The sequence below is a fragment of the Aquarana catesbeiana genome, linkage group LG03 (genome assembly GCF_042186555.1).
Source record: "Aquarana catesbeiana isolate 2022-GZ linkage group LG03, ASM4218655v1, whole genome shotgun sequence".
Lineage (NCBI taxonomy): Eukaryota > Metazoa > Chordata > Amphibia > Anura > Ranidae > Aquarana > Aquarana catesbeiana.
The window spans coordinates 656,860,648-656,879,110 of record NC_133326.1 but is presented as its reverse complement, the minus strand read 5'-3'; the positions used below and the strand labels follow the sequence as shown (position 1 = coordinate 656,879,110).

Below are 18,463 nucleotides of genomic sequence, written 5' to 3'. Positions count from 1 at the left end.
AGGTCCCTTGTCCCTCCATATCACTGTATGAGGTGAGGACACAATAAAGGTGAGTGGTGAGGTCCCTTGTCCCTCCATATCACTGTATGAGGTGAGGACACAATGAAGGTGAGTGGTGAGGTCCCCTGTGCCTCCATATCACTGTATGAGGTGAGGACACAATGAAGGTGAGTGGTGAGGTCCCTTGTCCCTCCATATCACTGTATGAGGTGAGTGGTGTTACTGAGGCTCCTTATCCTCCCCATATCCCCGTATGTGATGACACAATGATGCCATCACACTACACCCAGCCAGCTCTGCAGTACTGAGCACCGAGCCCAGGCGTCTGCAGCGTTTCCATGGGACCTGGTCCCGCCCCTCCCCGGCGCCCTGATTGGCCAGATTCCCCTGCAGGACAAAAGTCGGCGTCAATCACACCGCGGGAACTTCAAGTTCTCCTCCCGCCAATCAGCGCGCGGGGAGCGCCGGGACATGACGTCACAGGAAAGGAGGGCGGGATTGGTTGCCGGAAGCGAAGGCACCGGCGGGGAAATGGCGCCGAGCTCGAAATCGGACCGGGGCGCAAGCCGGAAATGGGGACCCCGGGACCACGTGATCCGACAGCTGGACCGGGTGAAGGTACCGGGAGGGGCGGGTCCGGGGCTGAGAGGTGTTAATACTGAGGAGGGAGGATTACAGAGAGCGGGGGTGGGAAGAGGGACAATAATAGACCATGGGGGGGATGGGCTGGAGTGTAATAATGGAAAGGGGCAGTGTGTAATGGGGGAGGGGCTGGAGTGTAATAAAGGATAGGAAGCAGGATGTCATAAGGAAGGGGGAGGGGCTGGAGTGCAATAAGGAGAGGGGGGGCTGGAGTGTAATAAAGGGGAGGGAGCAGGTTGTAATAAGGGGGATGTGCTGGTGTACAAAGATCAGGGGGAGGGGCTGGAGTGTAATAAGGGGAGAGGATAGAGCGTAATAAGTAGAGGGGCCAGAGCATAATAAGGACTTGAGCTAGAGTGTAATAAGGAGAGGGGGAGGGGCTGAAGCATAATAGAGGGGAGGGATGGAGCATAACAAGAGGGGGGACTGGAGTGCAATAAGGAGAGAAGGGGGAGGGGTTGAGTGTAATAAATGGAATGGAGTGTAATACGGAGAGGGAGGAGCGTAGTGTAATAAGGGGAGTGGTTGGAGCATAATAAGGAGGAGAGGGAGGGACCAGTATGTTATAAGGGGAGGGACCAGCATCTTATAAGGGGAGGAACCAGCATGTTATAAGGAGAGGGGGAGGGTCCAGCTTATAATAAGGGGAGGGGGGAAGGACCAGCATGCAATAAGGGAAGGGTCCAGTGTATAATAAGGGGAGGAACCAGCGTGTAATAAGGAGAAGGGGAGGGACCAGTGTGTAATAAGGAGAGGGGCAGGGACCAGCGTGTAATAAGGGGAGTGACCAGCGTGTAATAAGGGGAGTGACCAGCGTGTAATAAGGGGAGGGACCAGCGTGTAATAAGGGGAGGGACCAGCGTGTAATAAGGGGAGGGGCAGGGACCAGCATGTAAAAGGGGAGGAACCAGCATGTAATAGGGGAGGAACCAGCATGTAATAAGGAGAGGGGGAGGGTCCAGCGTGTAATAAGGGGAGGGTCCAGCGTGTAATAAGGGGAGGGTCCAGCATGTAATAAGGGGAGGAACCAGCATGTAATAGGGGAGGGACCAGCATGTAATAAGGAGAGGGGGAGGGACCAGCGTGTAATAAGGGGAGGGACCAGCGTGTAATAAGGGGAGGGACCAGCGTGTAATAAGGGGAGGAACCAGTGTGTAATAAGGAGAGGGGCAGGGACCAGCATGTAATAAGGGGAGGGACCAGCGTGTAATAAGGAGAGGGGGAGGGACCAGCGTGTAATAAGGGGAGGGACCAGCGTGTAATAAGGGGAGGGACCAGCGTGTAATAAGGGGAGGAACCAGTGTGTAATAAGGAGAGGGGCAGGGACCAGCATGTAATAAGGGGAGGGACCAGCATGTAATAAGGAGAGGGGGAGGGTCCAGCGTGTAATAAGGGGAGGGTCCAGCGTGTATTAAGGAGAGGGGGAGGGTCCAGCCTGTAATAAGGGGAGGGTCCAGTGTGTAATAAGGGGAGGGACCAGCATGTAATAAGGAGTGTTGGATGGGGCTGGATATTATTCTGATGACTAGTGAAATGCGGTATTATGGCCACTAGGTGGAGCTGAGAAGTGCAGGAAATACAAATGTGATGTAACAAGGAATACAATGTAACAATTGTAGAGGATTGGGAAATATAAGGCGTGTATTTCCTGGGCTCCTCCCTCCAGTCATTGTTTGTAATGTAAGATTATAATACAGAAGATGGGGGTGTGAGGAGGATCCGGTAATCAGAGTTGTCCATACACACATATACACACACACACACTGGGTGGAGGAATGTCTGTGACCCCTCAGTGTGTGGATATCGGATCCATGGACTCTCCTGGTCTCTCTCCCTCCTCCTCCGGGGTGTCTGTAGTAGAATTCTCCTCCTTGCAGTGGCCATAAATGTTGGTATTATTTCCAGTATGTGGTCCTGGAATAAGGAAAGGTTTCTCTCTTCCTCAGATCACAGGTCAGCTCTCCCCTCGTCTGTTCCGGAAGCTTCCGCCCCGCCTCTGCGTCTCTCTGCGCAATATTGTGGATGAGGAGTTCCTACAAAAAGGGTAAATATCACATCCTTTCCGCACCCCGCCTGGGAGAGTGCTGCTTGGTTTACACACCAACTGATCCTCATGTTTATTAGATTCCAGGGACATCCAAACAAACCTTGTTCATAGAATTCCAGTTAGTTTTCCTTAGGAAGCGGCCAACTGCCATCAGCTGCAGAGATGGATCCTTGCTCTCTATGTGGAAGCAGTGGTCTCTCTGCAGAGATCTGACACGCCATGGGCACCATTCAGAGAATGCTTTGCATTTTCTAAAAGAATACGAAGAGGGATACTTACTAAAACTGGAGCACTCAGAATCTGGTGCAGCTGTGAATGGTAGCCAATCGGCTTCTAACTTTAGCTTGTTCAATTAAGCTTTGACAACAAAACCTGGAAGCTGATTGGTTTCTATGCACAGCTGCACCAGATTTTGCGCACTCCAGTTTTAGTTAATCTCAAGTGGTTTCTGGTTGGATGATGTGGAGGGGTGGGGCTGTGAGCTGTCTCCATCCTGTCCAATCAGAGAACGCTTTGCATTCATTCAGAACACCCAAAGCATTCTTTTGAATGGTGCCCAGCTGACCTCCTGTGTTCTCAATGCAGCAGAGCTTGGTGAGGGACCTGGAAGCTAGCGGAGATCACTGGAGTCGGGGTGTCTGAGTGATTTCCAGGAACTTCAGACAAGTATGTTCTATACAGAGTTACATTTGATCCAAGCTATATAAAAAGTATAAAATAGCCATACCTGGGATTCCTCTTTAAAGCTACAATATACACAAATAGTGCTTTGCAGCATCAATACATGAGGGTTTTTTTTTTTTTTTTTTTTTTTAATTGCAAGCAGTATAAGTACCTAAGCTTGCCTTGGTATCGGCCTCCTGCAGGCCCTATACAGCATAGCTTAGGGAGGGTGAAGGAGAAGCAGCACAAGGAGCTAATCAGTCCATGTGCTGATAGGAGGAGAACACAGAAATGAGCTCATCATGCGGTTTCACCTTTACTGTCTGGTCATAGATTAGGGTAAGGGTATACGACAGGCTTGGGCTCAAGGATGTGGGATGAATGATGCAGACAGTCATTCATTCTAAAAGAATGAGCACATCATGAGGCCAAAAAGTACTGTGGGGGGGGGGGGGCAGGTCTATATTGAAGGTGAGTAGCAAAAGCCACTTCTTTCTAGCCCACAGAGAGACTGACCTTTAAGTTATACTGCCACCTACAGGAGGATTTAACACATGCAATAAAAAAAACTGTTGGCCAGCTCAGTATAACCCCTCCCACTACCAGCATGCCTCGGTGTTTTTGATTGTCCTCTAGGAGAGTGGACATATTTTCTGCCGCTCTGCTAGAGACTCGCCTATTCTTCTTTATTCATGGTGTGTTCTCTACACTGCTGCTGAAGGCTTCCCTCAGATTTGCAGCTATCCGGAGTGATTGTCCTCAGCCTGACCTTTTGGAGTGCCTCACCCAGACCCTGCTGGACTAGATGTTGCCGGGGTGGTGACCTTTGGGCACTGGGCTCCTTGTCGGGCGCTTTGGAACCACCTGCATTGCCTCAGTGCTTACCCTGTTGTCTCTGAAGAGTCACTGTGGGTAGGCGGGTCAGGCTGAGCATTGGGAGCCACGTAATTTTTATCGGTCGCTGGGTGCCATTATCACCGCCCCCCTTTTTCTTCTTGTCTGGAAAGGGGGTTAACAGTGTGGGACTGAGCTCACAACAACCTAAACGCTTGCAGCGAGGTCACTGTATCCCTTTGACCGCTTTGGTGATCCACAATTGGGAAGGGTGCAGGCGCCTGAAAAACTCATCTAGGAAGTGCCATGGCGGTGCAGTACAGAGACGCCGCACACCTCCAGCGAAATGTTTGACAGAATTTAAGAACGGCCTCAGCCTTGGCTCCTCTTAGGCCGTGTCCCCGACGTGTTTCGCCCTACCCCCCGGGGGCTTAGCCATAGATGTCACTAACCCCTGGGGGTGGAGTGAGACATCAGAGGGCGTGGCCTAGGAGGAGCCAAGCCTGAGGCTGTTCTCTACATCCTGTCAAACATTTCGCTAGAGGTGCCCAATGTCTTTGAGGGCTGATTTCACCCTGTTGGTGGAGTCTGTGCTCCCATCTGCTATAAAGTAGCATCTTTCTGCTGCTGCTCCTCCCTCTTATAAAGACCAACGTGGAATTTCAATCTTTGATCCATTCCTGCTGCTCACCTACAGCAACTTGTCACCTGAGGCCATCGGACCCTCACTTGCTATCAGCTGTATGCCTGGGTACTGGAGACTTTGCCCCTTACCTTGAGCCCTTTACGCTGCCTTAGAGCACTGTGGCAGCAATATGTCTTATCCTAGATATGAAGGTCCGGCCCGATGCCTCAGCTCACTTTCTGCCAACACTGCTTGCAGCATGGCTGCCGAGTGGAATCATGCTGTTCGTCTCTCCTATTTTTGTTCTTTCTGTTGTCACTGGATCCTCTGCCCTCCAGGGTGGGGTTTTTACTACAGTCATACAAAACTTAATGACCCAGGTATTTACTGACCTTGAACACAGAGGCCAGAAGCGCACACCCACGCCTTCTAAAGCAAATTCAAAGCAAAGCAAATGTATCTGGTTTACCCGTGGCCCTGGCTGCTTTTGACTTATCAGCCACAGAGACTAAGCCTGGGTTCACACTATAGCGATGCGGGAACCAGAGCGACTCCAGTGCCTGTTCCCGTATCGCATCTCTCCCGCAGGTAGTTCACACCGCCTCCTGCGAACCGCTGCGGGTGTAAATACGATGTGAATGACACCCCCAGATCGGTTCACAGATCTCAGTGTGAACTGTGGATTCGGACAGGAATCAGATCGCATGGGTGTGAACACTTATGCGATCCGATTCCAGTGCGGGGGGGGGGGTAGTCTCTGCACCTTTTTTGTGCGAATCCAATGGGAGTTCAGCCATACAACTGTATGGCTGATCTTGCATTGCACAGACATTGGCACAGCAATGCGGGTGCGAATGACATGCAATGTCTGTGTTGACATATGTGTGAACCCAGGCTAAAACTGGAGAGTACAATCTCTGGTGCAGCTGTGCATGGTAGCCAATGCAGCTTGCCAAACTGACACTATGTGCGATGACAGACGTTTTACTGAATGGTAAAATGTCTGTCACTGCGGGGACACGCCAGAAATAATTGTTTCCTATGTGTCCCATTCACACTGCAATGCAGCCCAGTGCTGCACTAAAATGCAGACATGCTGAATTTTATCGCAGCACACCAGCCTGAATAGCATTGTTCTCCCGGACATTGCAGTTAATGAAGTGCACGTTTTGTAAACACAAATGAAAAAGGGAGCAGTGCGATGCGATTAAATTGTGCACCACACTGCCCCCTAGCATGGCTGGAGTTGCGAATCATTCCTGCCACTCTGTGTTGCAGTGTGAATTAGTGCTTAAATTTGACAAAAAAAACCCCAAAAACCTGGAAGCTGATTATAATGCAGAGCTGCACCAGATTTTACATTCTCCGGTTTTAGTAAATCCACCCCTTAGTCTGATTCTGATCGCTCAAGCCCCTGACTAATAAGATTGCTTCTGAAGAGTCTTCTGCTATTACTCCTAAATTAACACTTGATTTGATTGTAGCTGTATTAGTGCAATAAATTAACAAAATCCAATTTGACTTTTGTTATACTGTGCACCACTCAGAAACTGGAGGATTATCGTTTTGCTTCTTTAAAGACTCCACATTGCACCTGCTTTTCCCTTTTTTTTTTCCTTTATGGAGATTGGACTTGTCATGATAAGTGACTTGCTTCCCCAAAAGCGCTTGTTAGCAGTGTATGCTTTTTTGTGAGGATTTTGTTCAGAAGTGGTCTATTCCCATTGAACCTGGCTGTGTCTCACCTTAGTACTGTGCTTGCTCTAAAGGTAAGAGTATACATCTGTCTGTCGGCACCCAACATGCAGTTAGAAGCTCTTTCCAGGGCTCTGTTTTCACAGATGGATCCTGCTCTACACCTGATTCAGGCTGCTTTACTCTGTTATATCATCTCTGACTGGCCAAAACCCCATAAAGCGGAATTTCACCCAAAAGGGGAGGTTCCACTTGTTTGCATCCTCTACCCCCGCATTTGGCACTTTTTAGGGGGAACAGGTATCTGCTCCTACTTCCGGTCAGATTACTGTGGCGATCTGTGTGGAAGTTTGCCCCCCCGTAGGAAACTGGCTGTGAAGCCGCAAAGCTTCACTGTTGGGTTCTCTTACTTAAGATGCCTTCTACACCCAAAGCCAATTGACGAATCCGCTCGGGTGAGGACATCACTGGATCCCTGTCCTTGGTTTAAAATAGATTTTAATTTTGTGGGGGGGACTGGAGCTCTTCCTTTAAAGTGGTTGTATACCCTGTACAACCACTTTTCCCTACAGGTAAGCCTATAATGAAGCTTACCTGTAGGTATTGAAATTATCGGTTTAGGAGATATTCGTCATATACACTTGCTCTGACGTCATTGGCCCATGCGCACTGAAGAAAGGGCACGGTCGTGCCATTTCTATAGTGACCGTCGGCTCCCGCGCGGAAGGTGACACCGGCCAGTCACAGAGCCGGAGTCCATGGCCCCAGAAGGAAGAGGGGTTGAAGATGGACGCGGTGACATCGTGGACCAAGTAAGTGGCACATAATGGGCTAGTATGCGATGCGTACTAGCCCATTATGCTTTTACTTTGCAGGGAACAAAGAGGAAGTAAAACCCACTAGGGTTTACTTCCTCTTTAAGGCCCCTTTCACACTGAGGCGGTTTGCAGGCGGTATTGCGCTAAAAATACCGCCTGCAAACCGCCCCTAAACAGCCTCCGCTGTTTGTTCAGTGTGAAAGCCCGAGGGCTTTCACACTGAAGCGGTGCGCTGGCAGGACGGTGAAAAAAGTCCTGCAAACCGCTTCTTTGGAGCGGTGAAGGAGCGGTGTATTCCCCGCTCCTGCCCATTGAAATCAATGGGACAGCGCGGCTATACCGCGGCTATAGCCGCGCTGTACGAGTGATTTTAACCCTTTTTCGGCCGCCAGCGGGGGTTAAAACCGCACCGCTAACGGCCGAATACAGCTACAAGATCGACGGTACAGCAGCGCTAAAAATACCGCTGTTGTACCGCCGACGCCCCCACCGCCCCAGTGTGAAAGGGGCCTAAGGGATCTAGCCAGTGCTGCGGTTGTTCCCTTGTTTTTGTACTCGTGGAGCAGATGGCTGCAACATTTAATTTTGGCTGTGATGGTTTCCTGGCAGCCTTCCATCTCCTCTCTCACATGAGGTGCCTCAATGTGGATGCATATGTATAAGGCACTTTGGCTAAAGTACTGGTTTGAAGAACCTTACTGACAACAAGATCATCCATCTTCCTCAGCGCAAGTAACCTAAGCGCTAGACTACAAAGTCATCTCCCACTCTGGCCGTCAAACATTTCTTTGGTTTCTCCACTTCCTCAACTTCCACTTCAAGGATACTTTGTTCACCATCTACCCACAAAGTTTGGCATTCCATATTTGCCAAATCCTCACAAGCCCCCCTCCCTTATAGAAGTGCACCCCAATTTTTTTATCTTACATCACGGGACACAGAGCCACAGTATTAATTGTATGGGTTATAGGCAACCTTTAGGTGATGGACACTGGCACACCCAAGACTGGAAATTCACTCCCTATATAACCCCTCCCTTTACCAGGAGTACCTCCGTTTTTTCGCCAGTGTCTAAGGTGTTGGTCACAAGTAAAGATGTGCTGAGCTCCGCTGGAATAATCCTTGTTGGAGCAGGCCATGCACCCGGATCCATTCAAAGTGTCTTTTTAGGCCAAATTCAATGGTACCCAGGCCTCATGTCGGAATAAAAAAGGTTTTGCCTGTAACGCTTCTCTTTTTAGAGAGCTGTACCCCGTGATCCAGTGCTTTTGTTTTTTCAGCCATATTTCCTGGCGGGGTGCTTTACAGGTCCAAGGGTGTGGAACCCCTGATAAAAAGTGGCCCGGGTCCTTGAAGGTTTCCTAACGGAGCCCACCGTGAAGAGTGAAGATTGGGTCTGTTTGGTTTACCACAGAACCCTGCAGCAGGATAAGGTAAGGCAGATTCCTAAAGAATTTTTTTAGTTCTCATGGGTTTTCTCCTTTAACTAAATGTTGTCATGCCTAAAGTCGCCACCGGGGGCTGTCAAGAGCACGTACCTGTTCCATGCTTGTCAGTCTCGCTTTGTGTCAATACAAGCTGCACGCTTCCTCCAGTCCCAAGCCTCAGGTAAGATGTTGGAAGGGGTTTTTTTTTCTCTTTTAACATCCCCCACCTGGACAGAAGTATCTCTTCTCTCTCCAGGAGGCAGAGGGAGCACGGACCAGTCGGCGGTATGCTGCGCTGCTGGCGGTTCTCCGTCCATCAGCTTCCCTACAGAGTGGCGGGGGTGGTGGGAAGTCGGAGAAAGGGACGGGGCTTAGCGCCGCGTTGACGTACCTCAGGCATTCATAACGCGGGGCTGTTTAGAGCAGACGGGGCATGTGAGTGTTAGTGACAAAGGCATTTCCAGGGCACATTTAGTTAGCATCAGGCTGAGCATTAATAGCAGCGGCAGTTGCTGGACTATTTGCTCAGCAGTCGGTGCGTTTTTATTAGTACCTCTGCATTTGTGTTTAGCACTATGGTCAGAAGGGGAGGTACAAGTACCCCAAAAAACAAGGGCTCAAAGGGTTCGCCCTCAGGCTGTAAGGACCCTCCCTCTGCAACACCATCCCCCCTGAAGGGCCTAGGAAGAGTGGTCAGAGTAAGCCGTCGGGGTCGTCAGGGGTTGCAATTGCTTCCGTCATTTCAGCCCCTGTCTATTACTGAGGAGGTTTTCTCCTCAGCCATGATTGGATTAGAGGAAAGGTTAACATTTTTAATCGCATGTTCACAGAGTGGAAGAAAATGCATTAAGTCCCCTTCTACCACTAGGACCCTCAAACAGAGGAACAGTGGGAGGGGGAAGATGAATCCCCCTCAGGGGACCGTGATGAGACTGATGACTCCTCTTCTGAGGAATCAAAGTGGGGAAGGACCTTCTGCAGCTTCACAAGCTGAGAAATTGCTGGTGCATTCTCTTACTGAAATGGTCCGCTCCACATTTAAAGTTTGGGTTCACTAAAGCCTCCTCAAGCTTGCATGACTTTCCTGTCCATTCATTGCTGGAAAAGCTTAAGTATTCTGAGTGGGATCACCTAGAGAAGCACTTTTTCCCTCCTAAAAATTTTTCAACACTTTATCCTATGGGAGAAAAAATTTACTAAGAGGTGGAGTATACCAGCAATTGACGCTGCTATATCCTCTGTAAATAAAAGTTTGACTTGTCCGGTTGACAATGCACAAATGCTTAGGAATCCAACTGATAAAAAATTGGAATTCCTGTTAAAAAACATATTTTTTCTTTGGCAGGTCCAGTAGCCCAACCTGCAGTGGCAGCAATTGGGGTGTGTCAACCCCTGAGAGACCATTTGAGACAGGTGCTCAAGGTTTTCTCTGAACAGCAGGCCCAGGATTTAGCTGAGCTGCCAGGGGCTTTGTGTTTTGCAATTGATGCAATCAGAGATTCTAGTCTGCAAACCTCTCGCCTTACTCTTGGGTTGGTGCATATGCGTAGAATCTTATGGTTGAAAAGTTGGTCAGCCGAAACGCCATGCTAAAAAGCTCCTGGCTGTTTTTCCTTTCAGCGGTGAAAGGCTGTTTGGGGATGGGGAAATGTACCCTTTTGCCAGTTAAGAAAAAGAGTAAATGTCCCTCATTTAAACGGGGCTCTTTCTCCAGTGCCAGGGGCATCATCCTCCAGGTATTTGCGACTGCCTCCACCGTCAGGTTCAAGAGGACCTCAGGGTCAACCCCAGGGACAAAAGAAGTCCTGGGGGAGCAAACCTACAAGACAGAACACTAAAGCCTCTTATGAAGGGGCGCCCCTGCTCACTTGAGTGGGGGGAAGACTTCTGTAGTTCTCAAGGGTCTGGCAGGAGGAGTTTTGAGACAGATGGGTGGTCTCCATAATAGCTCTAGGTTACAAACTAGAGTTCCGAGATTTCCCACCTCCTTGTTTTCCTCAGGTCAAATGTCCAAGGATCCAGAGAAAAAGAAGTCTCTTTTTCAAGCATTAGACCGACTTTTGTCTCAAAAAGGGATCATGTCAGTCCCCGCGGAGGAGCAGGGGGTTGGGGTTTTTCAAACCTTTTCACGGTGCCAAAACCAAATAGGGATGTCAGACCCATTATAGATCTCAAGGATCTAAACCGGTTCCTGAATATCTGCTCTTTTCGCATGGAATCAATCCAATCTGTTGTCTCCATCCTACAAGGGGGAGAACTTCTGGTGTCAATCAACATCAGGGATGCATACCCACATGTACCTATTTTCCCTGCTCACCAAAAATATCTGCGTTTTCAAAGTAGAAAGGCTCCATTTTCAGTTTGTAGCCTTGCCTTTCGGTCTAGCTACTGCACCTCGGGTGTTTACAAAACTTCTGGCCCTTCCTCTGGCCAGATTAAGGACTCAAGGTATAACAATTGTAGCATACCTAGACGACCTACTCTTGATAGACATGCCATTAGTCCGCTTAGACCAAAGCATGGTCACCACAATCGACTACCTGGAATACCTAGGTTGGGTCTTCAACCTAGGGCTGGGAGATTTTCTTAAAAAAAAAAAAAAAATGTTCGATTCTCTTAAAAAAAAAAAAACTCGATTCACGATTCGAATCGAGTTTTTTTTTTTTTTCTTTTCTTTTCTTTGGAAACCGTGCCGGTCCCGAGGCGCTGCGGGCATGAGCTTTTAGGCGAGGCTTCGGCCTAGTCCGCGGCGTCCGGCCTCGCGGACTAGGCCGAAGCCGCGGCCTCACCTAAAAACTCCTTGCCTGCAGCTCTTCAGGCCCGGCGCGGTGTCAGCGCCGGTCCGGAGGCGCTGCGGGCATGAGTTTTTGGGCGAGGCCACGGCTTCGGCCTAGTCCGCAGCGTCCGACTGTAGCCGCGGACTAGGCCGAAGCCCCCGCCTAAAAACTCATGCCCGCAGCGCCTCGGGACCGGCGCGGTGAAAAAAAAAAGATCTAAAAAAATTGATTTGCTTAAATTTTGAATCGATTTGACCTCTCAACTCGATTCAAGATTTAAATCGATTTTTTTTCCCAGCCCTACTTCAACCTAGAGAGATCTTCTTTAAAACCATTAAGAAGACTGAGAGTACTTGGGTCTGAATATAGATACAGCCGAGAAGAGGGTGTTTTTACCCCAGGCAAATATCAGTTCCATAAAGGAGCTGGTTCAGGTGGTCAGGGCAAAGAAGGGTCCTTCTATTCGCCTTTGCATGAGTTTGTTGGGAAGCATGGTGGCTTCATTCGAAGTGATTCCCTTTGCTCAGTCTCATTTGAGACTGCTGCAAAACAGTATCCTGTCTGCCTGGAACAAGGTGGTCCAAACGCTAGATTTTCCAATGCGTCTGTCACCAAAGGTGTGCCAGAGCCTGAGTTGGTGGAGGATATCCAAGAATCTGCAGAAGGGGAAATCCTTCTTACCAGTTACCTGGAAGGTGGTAACAACAGCTGCCAGCCTTTCGGGTTGGGGAGCAGTGCTGGAAGAGGCGACTGTCCAAGGAAAATGGTCCAGAACTGAAAGGACCTTGCCCATCAACATTCTAGAGATTCGGGCAGCGCGTCTAGCCCTAAGGGCCTGGACATTCAGGTCGTGGAATTGTCCTGTCAAGATTCAATCCGACAATGCCACAGCAGTGGCTTATATCAATCACCAAGGGGGCACCAGAAGTAATGCAGCTCAGGGAGAGGTAAACCATATCCTAACCTGGGCAGAAAAGCATGTACCGTGCATATTGGCAATCTTCATTCCAGGGGTAGAGAATTGGCAGGTGGACTACTTGAGTCGCCAGCAGTTGTTCCCGGGGGAATGGTCCCTTCACCCTGACATCTTCCTAGCTATATGCCAAAGATGGGGGATCCCGGACGTAGATCTGTTTGCACCCAGGTTCAACAACAAAGTCGATAACTTTGTGTCAAGTACAAGGGATCCACTCACATAAGGAACAGATGCGTTGGTGACCCTGTGGGATCAGTTCTCACTGATTTATGCATTCCCTCCTATTCTGCTGCTACCACAACTTCTTTGCAGGATCATGCAGGAAAGGAAGTCGGTGGTTCTTGTGGCCCAGAAGATTTTGGTATGCAGAGATTGTAAAGATGGCGGTAGGGGCCCCATGGACCCTACTACCACATCCAGACCTGCTATTGCAGGGGCCGGTGTTCCATCCTACCTTACAAACGCTGAATTTAACGGTTTGGCTATTGAAACCCACATTCTGAAGAATCGTGGGTTTTCAGGTTCAGTGATCTCTACCTTGATTCAATGCAAGGAAGCCAGCTTCCAGAGTCGTTTATTATAGAGTCTGGAAGGCATATGTTTCCTGGTGCGAGTCCAGGGGTTGGCATCCTAGAAAGTAGGTTATAGGTAGAATCCTTGCCTTTCTGCAAATAGGATTGGAGATGAAGCTGGCCTTGAGTACTATCAAAGGCCAGGTCTCGGCCTTATCAGTATTGTTTCAACGTCCACTTGCTTCGCATTCCCTGGTCCGTAGTTTTATACAGGGGATGACATGGCTTAATCCGCAGGTTAGGTCACCCTTAAGACCTTGTGTATATATATATATAGTATAGTGAACCACAGAGGGAGATTACATAACCCTCAATAACATGTTGCCAACATTCCAAATTATAATACAAAAAAGCAAGGACCCTAGAAGAGGGAAACCTTTGTACCCCCTGGTACAGCGGGACTTTATAGGCGAACAAAACAGTTAAGTTATGATAAAAAGTTTGTTTGTTAGAAATTGCTTAAAAAAGCATAAAAACAAGTCGATCTAAACATAGATCTATACAAAAGTGCTTATACAAAGTGCAACAAGATTTCTTCTCATGATATATTTCTTTACACTTTCGATTATGAATACATATTTCTCTATAAGCCTGACATGTTTCAGGACACCGTACCGGGGGGGTACAAAGGTTTCCCTCTTCTAGGGTCAGGGCCGTCTTTAGCGCAGGGCAAACAGGGCACTTGCCCTGGGCCCAATCTTTGTTGGGGGGCCTGCGCTAGCCGTGAATTGGGGCCCCGATGACAGCTTTGCAGAGCGCACAGAGTACACGGGAGGATGTATTCCTCGCTAGCCAGCTGAGGGGGGGTGGGGCCGGGAGCTCCACTGACGCTCTGACCCCGCCCACGTGCACGTGCAACCTGTGTACTCGGAAAAGAGCTTCTGTAGTGAGAGCCAGTGATCGGAGTGGGAGTATCAGTGGAGCTTCCGGCCCCACCCCATCTATACTGGCTGGTGAATACAGAGGTCCGGGGGCGGGGCCGGGAGCTCCAATGACACTCCGATCACTGTCCCTCACTACAGGTGCTCTATTCCGAGTACACAGGCTGCACGTGGGCGGGGTCAGAGCGTCAGTGGAGCTCCCGGCCCTGCCCCTCTCAGCTGATTAGCGCGGAATACATCCTCCCATGTCCTCTGTGCGCTCTGCAAAGCTGTCATCCGGGGCTCAATTCACGGGTAGCGCAGGCCCCCCAACAAAGCATCAGTGGAGCTCCCAGCTGCTTTAGTGAGAGCAGAGAGTGGAAGCCCCGCCCACAGTCCTGAATGTATGTAGTGAGTTTGGCTGTCCAGGTATGTCCTTACACCCATAAAATGCCTGACTGCTTAAACCCTGAGCTGTGTTATTCAACTGTAAAGCTATGCATTGCTGAAAGTTCTCTGACCATCACCTGTATAATGTCCGCAGTCTCTGATTGTCTCCTGCAGTATGTCCGCAGTCTCTGATTGTCTCCTGCAGTATGTCCGCAGTCTCTGGTAATCTCCTGCAGTATGTCCGCAGTCTCTGAGTGTCTCCTGCAGTATGTCCGCAGTCTCTGAACCTCTCCTGTAGTATGTGTATTAATGTGCCCCTTTACTTGCTCAATTATTTGGGATTGCTCCACTGCTCAGTGAGAGGTAATGATGTGCATGAACCTCTAGCAACCAATCACCAAACAGTAGTGATCTGCTTTAATCTCTAGCAACCAATCAGTAAGTGGTAATGATGTGCTGTAACCCCTAGCAACCAATTAGTGAGCACTAATAATGTACATTAACCTCTAGCAACCAATCGGCAAGCAGAAATTATGTGTTGTAACCTCTACAAACCAGCCAGTGAGCAGCAAGGATAGGCTGTAACCTCTGGCAAACAATTGCAATCGCTGCGTGATCTGCTGCAGTAAACTGATTTTGAGTCTACCTGCTATTTTTTGTATGTCTCAGAATGGAGGGGGGGGGGGGCCCAAGAAAATGTTTGCCCAGGGCCCAATCAAAATTAAAGACGGCCCTGTCTAGGGGCCTTGCTTTTTTGTTTTCCCATAAAACCTTGGGACTTGAATTTGGTTTTGTCGGTTTTACAAAAACAGCCTTTTGAGCCGGTATGACATACTTCCTTGATCCTTTTGACAAGGAAGTTGTTTTTTTCTGGTTGCCATATCTTCTGCAAGAAGGGTATCAGAATTGGCTGCTCTTTCTTGTAAAGAGCCATATTTAATTATTCACAAGGATTAGGTGGTATTGCGTCCTCCTCCTAGCTTTCTGCTGAAGGTGGTTTCAGGTTTTCATTTAAACCAGGATATTGTTCTACCTTCATTTTTTCCAGAACCCTGTTTTATGGAAGGAAAGTCATTACATTCTCTTGATGTAGTGAGAGCAGTCAGTCTATTTGAAGGCAACTGCTCAGATTCAAAAAACGTTTTGTTTGTGTTACCTGAAGGTCCTAGAAAAGGACAGGCAGCGTCAAAATCTACTATTTCTAAGTGGATTTGGCAAGTAATTATTCAAGCAAAGGTTCCACCTTTTCAAATCAAAATGCACTCCACCAGGGCTGTTAGTGCTTCGTGGGCAGTGCATCACCAAGCCTCAATGGCTGAAATCTGCAAGGCCACAACTTGGTCTTCAGTTCATACATTCACCAGATTCTATCAGGTGGATTTAAGAAGGCATGAGGATCTCTCCTTTGGGCGCAGTGTGCTGCAGGCAGCAGTATTGGTCCTCAGTTCTGATGGCAACCTACTTTTGTTTGTGTCCCCTCCCCTCAGGTGGCATTGCTCTGGGACATCCCATACAGTTATTACTGTGGCTCTGTGTCCCCTGATGTACGATAAAGAAAATAGGATTTTTATAACAGCTTACCTGTAAAATCCCTTTCTTGGAGTACATCACGGGACACAGAGGTCCCTCCCCTTTCTGGTTACACGTGTATTGCTTTGCTACAAAACTGAGGTACTCCCGGTAAGGGGAGGGGTTAAATAGGGAGTTGAACTCCCTGTTTAGGGTGTGCCAGTATCCATCACCTGAAGGTGCCATATAACCCATACAGTTATTACTGTGGCTCTGTGTTCCGTGATGTACTCCAAGAAAAGGATTTTACAGGTAAGCTGTTATAAAAATCCTATTTTTCAAGCTCCCCTTTTCTGTTCCCCTGGGATCTGAATTTGGTTTTCTCCTTGCCTTTAGAAATTGTCATTTGAACCCATTAAACAAATTTCTCTATTAAAGCGGAGTTCCACCCAGAAATGGAGCTTCCGCTGATCCGGTTACTCCCACCCCCCACCCCCTCCGGTGTCACATTTGGCACCTTTCAGAGGGGAGGGGGGAGCAAATACCTGTCTAATACAGTATCTGCGACAATCTACGCCATGTCCGACCCCTCCTCCGTTCCTCCTGCTGTCTTCTGGGAGACACACAGGTCCCAATTTTCACTGGAGTTCTGCGTTGGGGTTTTTATTTATGAATGCATAGATTAAATGTTTTTTTTTTTTTGTTTTTATACCTGAATGTAGTTCTGCTTTAAAACACATGCAATTTTTTTTTGAAGGAATGCCAGGACTTAAATGTTGGTATGCCACTTTATGTTGTTCCCTATATATAATTTGCCTAGATGATTCAATAAATTAAAAAAAAAATGACCTTCCCTTCATAAAATCTAACAACAAAATGCTAGAACATACTTGCTGCCTTCATATTCCTACAGCAGCAGGTAGCTCCCTTTTTCCGTAATTCCTCCTGCAGGGCACTGGCCCTCCATACATTATCTGTTCTTTCATTTGACTTGTATGTGTTTCTGTCCCTGCAGACACATCTTCCTGGGTTTTTCCAAGTGTGGCCGCTTTGTGTTGTCATATACCAGTGATGTCCTGGACGATGACTTCTCCTTCTACTCCTATCACCTGTACTGGTGGCATTTCCAGGGACACAGCAAGCTGCGTCTGGTAAGAGCCATTTCATGTTAAGACTTTTTACTAACAGACACCAACATCTGACCTAATCTGTTACAGCTGTGCAGAAATTCACGAATTGTGGCTGCCAAAAAGATGTTTTCGAGCCCAACGGTCCACTACAGCTAGTCGCCAAGAGGGGAGCATTAAGGTTCATAAATGATTTCACACTGCACATATACAGCTATGAGGGTCAAGGCATGAGAAGTGCCTTTTAGGGCAGGGGTCCCCAACCCCTGGCCTGCGGACCAGTGCCGGTCTGTGCCTTGCTTGAAGCCAGGCCGCACTGAAAGAGGTGGGCAAGCAGAGACCAGAGCATCATTGCTTGTCACCAAACGCCTGATTCTCAACTCTCATAGGAGCAGAACCCTGTAACCAACTGCATATGTGCTGGTTTCCCGCTCCGGCCGGATTCCTTGCAAGGCCGTAGCACCGGGGAGAGGCTTTAGTATTGGTAAGTTCTTTCACTGCACTTTCACTGTCGGGATGATTAAAGCGCTAACACCCACCCCTCCAACCGCCAAACACCCATCCCTCCCACCCAGGCCACGAAAGTGGTCCCTGGTTCCAAAAAAGTTGGACTGCTGTTTTCGGGTACTTCTTAGGTACAATTAAGACTGCTAAATGTTTCCCATAACATCTTCTAGATTGTAAGCTCTAACGAGCAGGGCCCTCTGATCCCTCCTGTATTGAATTGTATTGTAACTTCTGTCTGCTCCTATGTTGTAAAGCGTTGCGCAAACTGTTGGCACTATATAAATTCTGTATAATAATAATAATCACAAATCTGGACTTTTTGACTTCAGGTCCACTTTATTTATAACCCTTCACTTCTCTACAGAAAGGGCTAGTGGATGAGTATTGTTTGATACCTTATGGGCAATAAGGAGGTTGAGCAAAGCGAAATAATTTTTTGCTGCCTTACTTCTTAGACAGCGACTGTAGGTTATCAACACTAGCAGGAACTGAGATTTAAGCCTAATACACACTGCTAGGTTTTTTTTGTTCAACCCAGTGGGCTGAACGAAAAAAAAATTGACTGCTCCAGTCACAGCTGCTGTACTAACAATCTCGTCTACTGTTCTATTGTGTTCTGACAGGGGGACTGCCCCCCCTCACCAGTACACTCTGGTCAGCACTGTCAGCCATTGGCTATGAGCGCGGATCTGGAGCCGGTCGTCAGACCTTTTTCGGTCATTCCCCTTCAACAGAAGCCAGCCGAATGGACCAGCTGCAGTACACATGTGCCGCCCGACATTCGGCCCATGTGTACGAGGCTTAACACACTAACCTCTGGTTCTCTAAGTGTCCATTGGTAAGATCAGGGAGCAGGGTTTGCAGACTTTTGGCCTGGAATCTTACACAAAGGAATTTGAAATGTGTTGAAATTCTTGTATTACCTGTAAGTTGCAGAGGCTACTTCTCTTGAAAGGGATCCTGACTTGCCTTTTGAGTATCTGCAAACCATGTG

At 48.4% G+C, this 18,463-nt stretch overlaps 1 protein-coding gene across 1 annotated transcript in view; it reads left to right on the top strand.

Annotated features, from left to right (window-relative positions):
- The first annotated feature begins 462 nt into the window (after positions 1 to 462).
- The window catches only part of DCAF15 (DDB1 and CUL4 associated factor 15), a 39,043-nt gene continuing 21,042 nt past the window's right edge, over positions 463 to 18,463 (top strand). The window contains exons 1-3 of the mRNA XM_073622760.1: positions 463 to 618; positions 2,589 to 2,686; positions 16,851 to 16,986. Of these exons, the coding sequence (XP_073478861.1) occupies positions 472 to 618; positions 2,589 to 2,686; positions 16,851 to 16,986 (381 nt within the window). The 5' untranslated portion in view covers positions 463 to 471. The remainder of the gene's footprint in view (positions 619 to 2,588; positions 2,687 to 16,850; positions 16,987 to 18,463) is intronic.